The sequence below is a fragment of the Musa acuminata genome, chromosome BXJ2-8 (genome assembly GCF_036884655.1).
Source record: "Musa acuminata AAA Group cultivar baxijiao chromosome BXJ2-8, Cavendish_Baxijiao_AAA, whole genome shotgun sequence".
NCBI lineage: Eukaryota > Viridiplantae > Streptophyta > Magnoliopsida > Zingiberales > Musaceae > Musa > Musa acuminata.
The window spans coordinates 50,028,984-50,041,399 of NC_088345.1; the positions used below are offsets into that span (position 1 = coordinate 50,028,984).

The 12,416-nt window shown below is 38.0% G+C and overlaps 1 protein-coding gene across 1 annotated transcript; it reads left to right on the plus strand.

Annotated features, from left to right (window-relative positions):
• Positions 1-2,819: 2,819 nt before the first annotated feature.
• Positions 2,820-11,124, plus strand: LOC135620029 (uncharacterized). The gene is made up of 5 exons (XM_065122612.1): positions 2,820-3,838; positions 6,273-6,930; positions 7,870-9,247; positions 9,343-9,432; positions 10,719-11,124. Exons 1-5 carry the CDS (start codon positions 3,160-3,162, stop codon positions 11,076-11,078), a joined length of 3,165 nt encoding a protein of 1,054 aa, XP_064978684.1. The 5' UTR covers positions 2,820-3,159; the 3' UTR covers positions 11,079-11,124.
• Positions 11,125-12,416: the final 1,292 nt, after the last annotated feature.

The following is a 12,416-nucleotide window of genomic DNA, read 5'->3' on the forward strand; positions in this document are numbered from 1 at the left end:
AGATGCAGCAGCATATCTGTATTATAGCTGCATGGTAGTAATCTGTGCGCAGGTCCTAAGAATTCAGAATTGCTTCTCATCTGTGAGAACACCAATGAATGTTTCTAAAGATGTGCTCATCATCATCAGAAAATAAACATTTTCACTACAGAATCACAGTTTACTAAAAGTCATCTCCTTTTCTGGCTCTGCAACCCAATCAAGATCTCATGGATGATGAGTTGACTTTGGTGTAGAACTACATAAAGGTTCGATTTAAGATAGCATACCCAAGTGGTCATTGAGGTGATTGGAGAGCCCATCAACTCCTTCCCTTCTCAAATGGTCATTCCTTTTGCCTTGATGCTATAAACAAATGGCCCTCTCTCTCTCTCTCTCCCATCTCTCTTTCATCCTCATTGTTTCTGTTGGCTAGTTGAGAACCCCAAGAATCCATCCAAAATAAAAGAAATGAAGGGAAAGATATTTAATGCACTGATCATTGCATAAAGTGCACTGGAAGCAACAAATTGGGAAGAGATCTGACAGAAGTGTTCTGGTCTGCATCAATACAAATAGTATCAGTGCAGCTGCTCTTATACAGGCTGAAACCTAGAAGAACTACATGTGGGTTGGGCTGGTTAACCTGGAACAAGCTCCATTAGCTACTGCAGGAAGATGGTGAGGGTTCATAGGTTGCTGAACCTTGTATCTGTAACAGAGTAAATGGAGAATTCTATGTGCACTAGTCTTTGCTGCTTCATCTTCATGATCAAGATTGTTCTTTTGTGCCTTTATTTTGTTGTGATACTCTCATGCATAAGATTTCAGCTAGCTTCCTACACTTTCCATGATTGCTATAAATTTCTTTTTCAGTGAGAATTCAAGAATATTTGTTCTGACACCTCCATAACCAACAAAGTTGGGCACATCTCACCAGGTAATATGTGACAAGAAAGGATTATTTTATTGATTGACTCATTGAATCATGAAAGAAAAACAATCTAATAGGAAAAAGATTATTTTGTTTGATCTGATCATGAAAGAAAACATTCATTGTTTTTTTGTCTGCACTTACTTTGGAAAGCCAATGGTAGATTATGATTTATGATGATAATTCTTCTATGGCAAAATTAAATCCACGGTCTCTTAGAAATTTGATAGAATCAGATGGCAAATGTTGAGTCACTCAAGAAATTGCCATCATGCTCACTTCATGATATTTAAGAACTATCTTGTATTAGCTATTTGATTAGTACATAGAAACACAAATTTAAGAGCTATTAAGATTTTTTTTTTATAGAAATGAAAAGTTATATTAATTCATTACTCGATTATGACACCATTAAACCTCTTTGACACCAAAAATACCTTTATGATACATTTGCACCTTTTACATTAGCAACTACATGATAGATCGTTAGTAATATAATTTTTTTTATTATAAGATAAAAAAATTCATCATATTTGTTACTCTCTCATCACTTTCTTTCACTATATTATACAAATTATTTTTATAATATTTTTAGATTTTTTTCTTTAAAAAAAGCCTCATTTTTTAATTTTCTCATTTGATTTTTTTTTATCAAATATCCTAAATGCCCCCTCGTCATCGTCATCTCCTCTTTCAGGTCAGCATTGTCGATCATTACTTCTAGCCCATTGCCCCTTCATGTTCCCACCTCATACTTTTTTGTGCCCTCACTCTCGATCCTTTTCGTCTTCATGTTGCTCTCTATGCTCTCATCACATAACTAGACTCACTTATTCTCGTTCTGTTCATATCACTTGGACTCGTCATATTCCATAGAAAATTTTTTTCATCAGTATCTTCCTTCCAAAGCATGTCGTTGACGGTGGAGGTGGAGAAAAATGACAGAGAAAGCAGGGTCAAGGAAGAGAATGCTATTGTGAGGATGAAGGAAAGATCCTTTTCGTCTTCATGTTGCTCTCTATGCTCTCATCACATAACTAGACTCACTTATTCTCGTTCTGTTCATATCACTTGGACTCGTCATATTCCATAGAAAATTTTTTTCATCAGTATCTTCCTTCCAAAGCATGTCGTTGACGGTGGAGGTGGAGAAAAATGACAGAGAAAGCAGGATCAAGGAAGAGAATGCTATTGGAGAAGAAATAAGAGAAAATAGATGACAAAGTGAAGGACAGTAGGGAGGAGGATGACATGATAAGACTTCGTAGGATGAAAACTACCATGACAATTCACGATACAAGTCCGAAAGAAAATGTGACAACGATTAGGAATTTAAGATATTAAAGAAAAAATACTAAATGAGAAAATTAAAAACTATGATACCTTTCGGAAAAATTTAAAAAAAGATTTTTTTCAAATAAATCGTCCAATATTCTTTATATTTTAATATGATATAAAAATACTAATTTATTTTGAATATATTTATTAACCTCGGTCCAGCTACAAAGGAATAAAATTATCGCATCGTGTCGTCAAGATTAGTGCACGTACACTCGTTCTCTCTTATTCCTCCGCTTTGAAATCCTAAGATTCTTACTCTACTCACCTACTCCGAAGGGCAGGGTAAGTTCACAGGCAGGTGTTCGCGGGACCCGTTCTGTTTATCCAATCACTTTACAGGTAGCACTGCGGGTTTTAAAACATGGTGTTAGTTAATTATCCTGTGACGGTTGTTTACCTCGAGTGGAAAAGGGTCCTCTTTCGACCTACTGGAGAGTCCTCTTAAATGTCCGAAATCCCCACTTCACCCCTAATTCGTTGTTGTTACCACCCGGAAGCGACTCGAAGGCCGCACGAGCGCAGAGGGCAGTTTTGTCCATTTAATTCAAGTTATCCGTGAGAGCCCCGTTGCCACCCTCCTTCCTTCGACTTCCCCGGTCGCTCCTCGCTCCACCGCCGCCTCCTCCTTCTCCTCCCCCTCCTCCTCCTACTCTTCCTTGTATTCTCCTTCTTATTTCCCCCATCGATATACTCCCCTTCCTTGGAGCGGATTGGCGATTTCTTCTTATTCGATCTTGCCGAGACATTCGATCGGTAACCCCGCCCGACTTGGGATTCCTCGGAGATTGATCGGTCGTCGGAGTGATCTAGCGGAATGCGCTTTTTTTGAAGGAGTTTGTTTGCTCGTCGGCGGGTTCCGATCGCTTGAGCGGAAAATAATTGGAATTAGGGTTTCGACGGGGAAGATGCCGCGGAGCTCACGGCATAGATCTCACCGGTTGCACAAGCACTCGAGAGATCTGTCCGATTCCGAGGAGGACGGGAGTCCGCGGGAGAGGAGGATCAGGGAGGAGGAACCGACCGCGAGCTCTGGTGCTAGGGTTTCCAGAGATCCGGAGCCGGAGAAGCGGAGATCCTCGCACGAACATGCCGGGAGAGAGCTGGTGGTCACTAGCAATGGGGATGCCTCTGGGGAGCATGGGAAGAAGCGGAAAGAAAAGGCAGAGGAGGTGGCAGTTGCTGATCGATGGAATGGCGGTGAGGAGTGTGACCACAAGAGGTCGAAGTGTGAGGAATTTGGGCCCGTGGAGTTGGATAAGAGTTCAAGGTCTAAGCTTTTGACTGCTGATTCCAAGGTCAGGTCTAGCAGAAGGCATGATGGTTCAAATGAAACAGATGAGAATTCTGGTGGGAAGAATGATTCGGCCAAGCACAAGTCCGAAAGAGGTGCAGATCGGAGGGAGAGCAGTCGTCAGTATAAGGATGGAAGGGCTAGGAACAGGATAGAGAAGGACACCATCAAGGACAGGGAGGTCCAAGATTCCAGGCATGACAAGTATGATGATAAGCATAGTAGAAAAAATGGTCCTAAGTCTGGTGGCAGCACAGAAGAACTCACTTCAAAGAAGTATACAACAAATAATGGTAAGGTAACCATAACATGTTAGTACTTGAGCTTTCTTATTAGGCTATTCCTTATGGCATCAATGAAATTGGCTTATCCATGAAAAACATGTTGTTTCACAGCTGCGACCAAAAGATGGTGTTGTTTAAACTGTGTCAAGCTTAGTTCTGCATAAAATGGTTGAGCAAGTAGAAAAGTTTTATGCATCAATTCTTGCTTGGCAACATGACTGTGGTCTGAGTAGCTTGGGTCATTGATGGATGAGAAAAAATGGTTACAGCAATAGATCATGTTTCTTGAGCTTCTGCAACCATAAATGCTTTTTACTATAAGAGCATTTATGGCTTTTTACCATAAAAGCTTGTTTGTGGTAATTTCTGAAGAAAATTTCAAATGTTTCTATGACAACTTCTACTATAAGAGGACAGAAGAAATTTGACCAGAGCAAAATGAGGATCCCAATAAGAACTTGTTGGAATGATAGAGTTTACTAGGGGTACATCCAGGTTATAGTGGAGGATACAGAAGAAGAAAGACAGAAAGGCAAATATCACATGTCATGATATGATCATATTCTTGGGAGATTTTATATGAATGGTAAGAAGGGGTATCTTTGATTTTGTGGGTGGGTTTCTTGTTTAGATTTGAGTCATCTGAATGGTCTATTTTTAGGGTTTTTGATTTGTTCCACATTATAGGCGAACTGGAGGAGGAAGTGTCATAAAAATATGAAAACAATTGGTGGTCTATCATAATAATATGATAATATGTTAAAAATTAGAGCCTGCACCGTCTAGAGTCGAATTGGCCATGGGAAAATAATTGGTTGTCTATCATAAGAATATGAAACTTTGATTCTAGAAAAGTATCTTAGAATACAGAAAAAGTAGTTTCCTAAGATTTAGGTGGGTGGATGTCAAGTATTAGGTTGGTGGAAGTTTCTTTACTTCTGGTTTGGAAATTATCTTTGCCTGACTTTCGGTTTTGGACAGAGAGACAATTCACATAATCTGTAAACATCAGGAATTGATTCCAAAATGGGTTGGGAGGACAATGTGGAGTTTGTAATATTACGAGTTTGGAGTTGAAATGTTTTGGTTTGAATGGTGAGATGCATTATCTATTATCTTGATTGGTAGGTTTTTTGTTTTCAAGAAGTTTTAATGATAAACTGTTGTGTACATTGTGGCATTTTTGCACTTTATACTGGTACAAAAGCCTTGAGAATCACATTAATGAGCTTATTTAAGACTATGCATTGGAGCTAATATGTAAACAAAGTATATTAGTTTATTTTATTGGGAAGGACAAATTCTAGGGAAAACTACCTCGATTAGTGGTGTTTCAACATTGTAATCCTACAATGCTTTTCCAACATTAATGAACTAGTTTGGAACTTAGTATTTCGTTTATGAACTACCACATTTTGGTTGTCTTTATTCTTCCACTACTTGCTCGATATGCAATATGTAACAAAATAAGGTATTTCATCTTTGAAGATTTTTGGATTGGCTTATCGGCATGGGGAAGGCGTACAAGTGTTTGAGGTCTGTTGGATGGTTTTAAACAAAGCTTAATCTCCATGGTTTCACATTGCTGACTAGTTTCAGACTTCTATTTCATCACTGTTGGCTAGATAGAAAATTTTCTTGGCGGTGTGTCACATGGAATTGAAATGATTTGCATGATTGCATAGTGAAGTTGGTCATGAGATGTGTTATGTAGTTGCAATGGACAACATTCCGGAGTATACAGTGAATAGTGAAGTTCTTATATATTTGTACTTTTTGTTGCAAGTTATGCCATCTCATTTAGACCCTTATAAGTACATAGATGATTATTTATCTCATTCTAGTGATGTTCAGGATAATTCTGTAGAACTAGCCAAAACCCCTTCCTAAAAGGTACCTCTTTAGCACCTGTATGTAGGCCGGGAAGACAGGGGGAAGTGCAAGTGGTTAATTGTCAACCAAATAGGCTTTGGTATTACCGTTTATAATACTTTGGTTTGTGGCCTGTAATGCCGGTGGATGATATGTCCAATCCTTTTAAGAGATTTAAAGACAACAACTTTTAGATTGGTTGCTCTCTTTGATCATATGGAGGTTGAAAGGCTGTATTTTTCGTAAAGTTTGAATCATGTCATCAAGTAGACTAAAGTTGAAGTTTAATCATTTACTTATTGGATAGTCATGCAAATCCATACAGTTTTCAGGTTTTCGTTCATTTAAAGTTCCAAATCTTAGTTCATCTAAATCTTTATAACTTTTTAGAATACATTCTGGACATTCTGATTTTGTTTATCATGTGTCATATTTTTACTATTTTATCATATGTACCATTTGTTTGTTATACTATTTGTGTATCGTATGCTTGCTTTACTGGTGGTTTCTACTATGCTTTGCTGAATTCACTAATTTGTTTATTTTTAATCTTTTACCCATATGGTGACAGAAAGGCAAGAACAATATATCTTTCGCAGTGCTGAGACAGAGGAGCCTGAGAAACACCTAGGGAGAAGAGATGACTTTGAAGACAGAGAGAAATGGTTGGATGATAGTGGACATGCGGATGATAGGAGATTGTATTCTATGGATGATCGTAGTAAAAATAGAAGCTATAAAGATGAAAGGCATGAAGATGCTAAGTACAGAGGCAAATACAGGGATGACGATGACAGGGATCAGAAGCATCGTGATGACAAGTACCATGATGAGTGTCCAGATAAAGACCACACCAGCAATAGATCTGATAAATGGAACCTTAGAGATGAAAACAAACCTCTGGAGAGTCATTATAAAAGAATTAAACTTCAGGATACTGATCATGATGCGACTTCCTATTTTGATGGCCATGAAACCAAGCTCAAAGATAACAGGGGAAGAAATAGATATTCTGATGAAAAGGATCACAGTGACCTAGAACCCAGAGGTGCAAAGGAACAACGTGAAGTTTTTCAGAAAAATGCATCGATTACCAGTCAAACTGGTTCACATTCTGATAAACCTAGGTCAGAGATTCAGCAACCAGAGAAGACTAATTCAAGTCCAAGAAATCACCGACTGAAAAGCTCCATTAGCTCAAGCACATGTGCTGCTAAAGATCTTAACAGGTGCTTTTTGTTTCCTGATCTCTACATTGCCACTTCAGTTATTCTTTTGAAACATAGTAACCATGGACAATTGGCTCTGCCATTGCACAACCTTTTCTGGATAGTTTATTTAAATAATAATTGGTGAAACTAACATAAATAGTCAGTATAACATATCATAAATTTTTAACCTTTAGAATTTGTCATGCAAAGTCATTTGTAACTATGTAGCACACGAGGGATTTGGAGTTATGCATTTGAAAATAAAGATTGTCAATATGTTTGAGCTGTACTTGTCTAAGTTGTAGGTACTATCAGCGAGATGTTTTGTTTTGCAAGTTCTTGTTTCATTAAAATAAAAAAAAAAAGAGATCAACTTCATGGTACTATCTCACAGTTAATCTTATTTCGAACTTGTCTAGACAAGCTAATACCTCTGGAGATACATGCCGCTACCATATTGTAATAGTCAAGCATATATCTTTTCTATAATGTTTTTTCTTGCATTTTATCTTTTCTATTTGGGAATAGATACATGTAGTTGACATCTAATAGTTCGGACATTACAGTGTATTCTTGATGTTTATCTGCTCCTTATAATAGCTATGATCAGGTGATATATGGTAATCTGGTGGTTGCTATTCTGATTACGAGTTTCCTGGTGGTTAATGATTAATAGTTAATGTCCCTGTACCTGCTGAGTCAGACCTTGGCCTACACTTTTTCCAACCTGAACCAAGCATGAAACGTTAGTTCAAGAGCAGCCTCTGCCTGCTTTTTGCATGATTTACCATAGAAAATAAGGCTCAGTTCCTGGCAGGACTTGGGCTTATCCTACTTGGGCCTTTTGGGCTTAAGGGCATATGAGGGCAACAAAGCCAGACTCGCCTGGTGTGTTCTCCTTTAGATTTCCATGAAAATCTCTAGTATCCTGTGTTAATGATCTGGCTTTGTTTTCAGGAATATCTCAAAGATTGCAGAATTTGCACATAGTGAGTCAGCTCTTGAAGATAGACTTTACCCTAATGCAGCTTCTAAAGGAGATAGTTCCATTTCTTCTGGACTTCGTGACAAAATTTCTGTTACTAGATCAGGGAAGCAAACCCTAAAGGATGACATCCATTCTGGTGAACTTTTTGCAGAAGCTGCTGCTTCTTCAAAGTGCAATAGGACTCCGAGATCAGATGCCCATACGTCACCAAATCAGTTGAAGGGAAGATCTTCTTCAGCTATTATTAATCGTCGGTTTTCAGAAAGATCTCCTTTGAAGTATGAGAGATTTCCCAGGCAATGCGTTGATATTGAAATTGGGCAGAGGAGTAGTAGCTCCAAAGATGGAGACAGAGGAGAGTCGGCTTTGGAAAAGCCAATCATAAATGACATATCTCCTGCTGATGTCTGTGTTAGGGAGTCAACCCTTGGTTCATCATCTATTAATCGAAGTGATTATGTTTCTGACTGTTCATTTAACCACCTTCCCTCTCCATTGCCTGTGAGGTCTGGGGTTGACTATCCAGCAGTCTTGGACCCATATCAAGATGATGAGAGAGCTCGGAGTACCGACCGCAAATCTTCTAGTCGTTATAAAAGGATGGATGATCTTGGATTCATAAGAGGGCATGGAAACGCATGGAAGGGTGCCCCAACTTGGCCCTTTCCAGTTACAAATGGTTTTGTTCCATTACAACATGGTCCACCTCCTGTATTTCATCCAGCCATGTCTCCGTTCCCAGCTCCACCTTTATTTGGTGTTCGACCACCTATTGATTTGACCCATGGTGGGGTTTCTTATCACATGCATGATGAGGCTGTGAGGTATTCTGGTCATTGCCAGCCATTTGGTTGGCACAATCCAGTCGATCAATTATCCCATCCTCACATGCAAATGTGGGATGGAAGCAGCGACATGTTTAAGGATGAATCCCAGACCTATGGGAGGCCAGAATGGGATGAAAATAGTCAGCTAAAGAGCAGTAGAGGTTGGGAAATGGGTTCTGATAGGTGGAACAAAGAAAGGGAATTGTTGAGACATTCTCTTACTGATGAACTAGCCCAATCAAAATGTTTGCCTACTGGAAGCACTGGAGCAAAACAATCAAGTGATACACTGCCTGTCAAGAGTGCTGTTCAGTCTCCCCAAAAGGATGTAATTGAGAAGACACGTGAGCCCTCAAATGTGCCAGGAGATAAAATATCCAACTGTTTCGTCAATTACTTTTCAAGAATAGATATCTCGCCAGCTCTTGCAGGTTCAGAATTGTACAAAAGGTGCAAATCCCAATTGAGAACGTTACATGTTAATGATGCATGCAATTGGACTACTTACAGAAGCATCCAGGTATTGAATATCTACATACTAAGAAAAAGGAAAATAAAATTGATTATTTGGTTTTTTTTATTAGCTTATTACTGTTGATCTGCATTCTGTTTCAGACTAACAAAGAAGGCAGCATAGTGAAAATGAAGAGCGCAAGTTCTATCTTGAACTCTTTCTTTCCATCTGCAAAAGATATTGTCTTCAAGGTATAGCTGCTTTAATGAAATTTCCTGCTTTATTTATTCGAAGATATGTATGGATAGCTATGGACAAAATAAATAATGCTTAAGATTATCTTCTCCACTAGCTTCTTTTGAGAAGAGATACTCCTTGAATTTTTGTTCTCTTTTCTTAAGTACCAACTTTGGCTTGGGTGCACATTGTGTATATGTATGGTGCTGGTTATGAGATTATATATTCGTACTAATACCCAAAGTTTGCTATCCAGGATTCCAAATTTAAATTCAGAGTCTCAAATCTATCAGTATTGAGATATCTAAGTATTCAAGTATATATCCAAGTCTTACACTTAGCTATATTTATATGAGGAAAGATGTTGCCTGATTGATTGTTCTATGTATAAAAGATATGTTAGCCTTTTCCTACTCTTCCTTTTCTTCTCTATATATAAATAATTTTTTATCCAGGAAATATGATTGATCTCTAATATTTTGACTTGACTAAGTTTTGGTGCATCATATCCATTTCATGTAAACTTTTCATCCTCCAGCTTAAGTCCCATCCAAGACCATATACACGGTACAACATCTGTTTGGTAGGTCTATTTATTCAATGATAGGTGTTGCCTGATTGATTATTCTCTATACATGAGTGATGCACCTGTCCTTTCATGTTCTTTTTTTATCTTTTCTACAAGTTTTCTTTATCCAACAAATATGATTGATATGTAATACTGTGACTTGGTTAAGTTGCATCATGTCCAATTCATGCAAACTTGGCATCCTTGTCCACCTTAAGTCCAATCCAAAACTGTATCTATGGTACGTCCAGTTTGTACGAGACTCTTGGTATCTGCGTTTAACAGATTTGCTTACATATTTAGGAATTTTCTAATATCCTTATTTCATTAATAAAGTGGATATGAGGAAGGTTTTTATCCAATATCTGTTCTCATCCTTCCTTATTCAAGATACATAATCAACAGTTTTTGGAAGTGCATTCAAGCATTTGATAGTAACAACTATCTTAATCAACATATCCCATGTGAAATAACTAAAAAGAGTATTAGTATCAAGTCAGAAGTTAATAATATTGTCCTGTGTTCATGTACCATATTTGAACATTTGGACTTCGTTTTAGCACATAGCCATGGCTGTATTCGACCCATTTTAAGCCCTATAAGAATTTAGTTCTTTCCAAATACTTGTACTTTAGGCTATACAAGAGTCAGCGTGACCCAGATTATTAATTAACTCTGATGGAAATTGTTGTGGCTGAAAATTGATCAGTTCTATTGTTCTCGTGGTTACAGAGGGCTATGTTCTTGTATCAGCAGCAAAATGGAAAGGCATACAGGAAACATCATGTATCGGCACCTGTATATTCTGAAGAAAAGGAGTCTCCACAAGCTTCTGCTAACCGGAAAGTACTGGGTGGTGCTAACTGTGCTTCCTTGGAGAAAACTGATGCTGACTCCACTGATCACATCAAAGCAGGAGACATCACTGTCGTACAGGACTCTGATTGTCCTGGTGATGCCAAGGATCAAAAATCTGATTTCCCTTGTGGTCCTACTGTTCATGGTAATAGTACTCAAGGTTGTGAGGTTATAGCAGAAGAGTGCAGGATGAATGTAAGTCGGATACATAATGTTCCTGAAAATACACACTGAACGATATTTTATCTCTTTGCTAATGCCATTTTCAAGTTCATGTTTATTTGATTGGTTGCTTGCCATATATGCACCTGTTATGTTCCATTTGTAGTTCTATAGAGATGAGAGTCCACAACCAAAAACTGGGTTTTATATATGCTTCTATCTTCTTTTCCTTGTATGTTTTGGATTGACTTAGCCAAAACGTAGGCATGCTGAAGCAGTATCAGGTACTTCCATCTTGGCAACTCGTCTGATGACTAAGTCTTTGTCTGTCAGAAACATATCATGCTCTTTAAGCTTCTTATTTGATTCATTCACTATGGATTAGGGAGGGGAGTCCGGAGGATGTCTTTGCAGGGCATATGCACATTATCTTTGGCAAAGAAATGGTATGTATACATTTAATCTTTGTGAGCTTTCAATTTTAATCATATTGACCAATCTGTTATCCTTTTTCTTATTACTCCACACTTGGGTTCTAATATTGCAGATCACTCGAGGTCGGGTGGATTCGTTGTTAATGAAAGCATCCATTCATTAACCTTTGCCGGCAGCAATTGGTACCTTCTGCTACATCTCTTTCCTTATTCAAATTAGAAGAATTCAAAAGGTGGTAAATACATGAGGTGTTGCATTCTGCAAAATAAATTGATAGGTTGCGGGGCTATGGAATATGATTCTAGCTGCACAGATCTCAAGGTAGTCTTTTTATTCTTATATTATTTTTAAGAAAATGGTAGATGCTGAGACTTGAGATTTTTAAGAAAATCTTTTCTTGTCAAAAGGTCATCTGCATGTTAAGTTCGACTAGCATTTATAATCCCTGCGTCTGCGTGTAGCGAGGGACATTTAGTGTGGCTAGTTATTTCGTAGCGGATAGTTTCATCAAAACATCGTATGATTTCCCAACATGAAACATCGGACAGTTGGCATCGTGCATTAACGATGTTCCCCACTTAGTGTTCGATAAACAGGGTTGATTGGACTAGTATATAAGTATGTATTGAGTGTTATATGGTAGGGGGTTCAAACGAGCGACCCTTTTATAGGAGATATTTTCTAGTGGAGGTATTATCTGGACAACAATACGTGAAAAGTCATTCAAACCGTCAAATGTCATAGTCAACGTCATATGTTGACAATACGCCCACACTTTTAAAGTCTTCACTCATGTGATGTTTGAATGTCCACATGTCATTTTCTCTACCCTCCGTTGCATTTCGATACATATAGGATATTAATGATACAAATTTAATGATGGTAGAGTGGGCATCCTGTGATATCGAAGTTAACTAACTAGATCATGATATTGATTAACTTTTTTACTGCATTTATCCATGTCACAAAAAAATC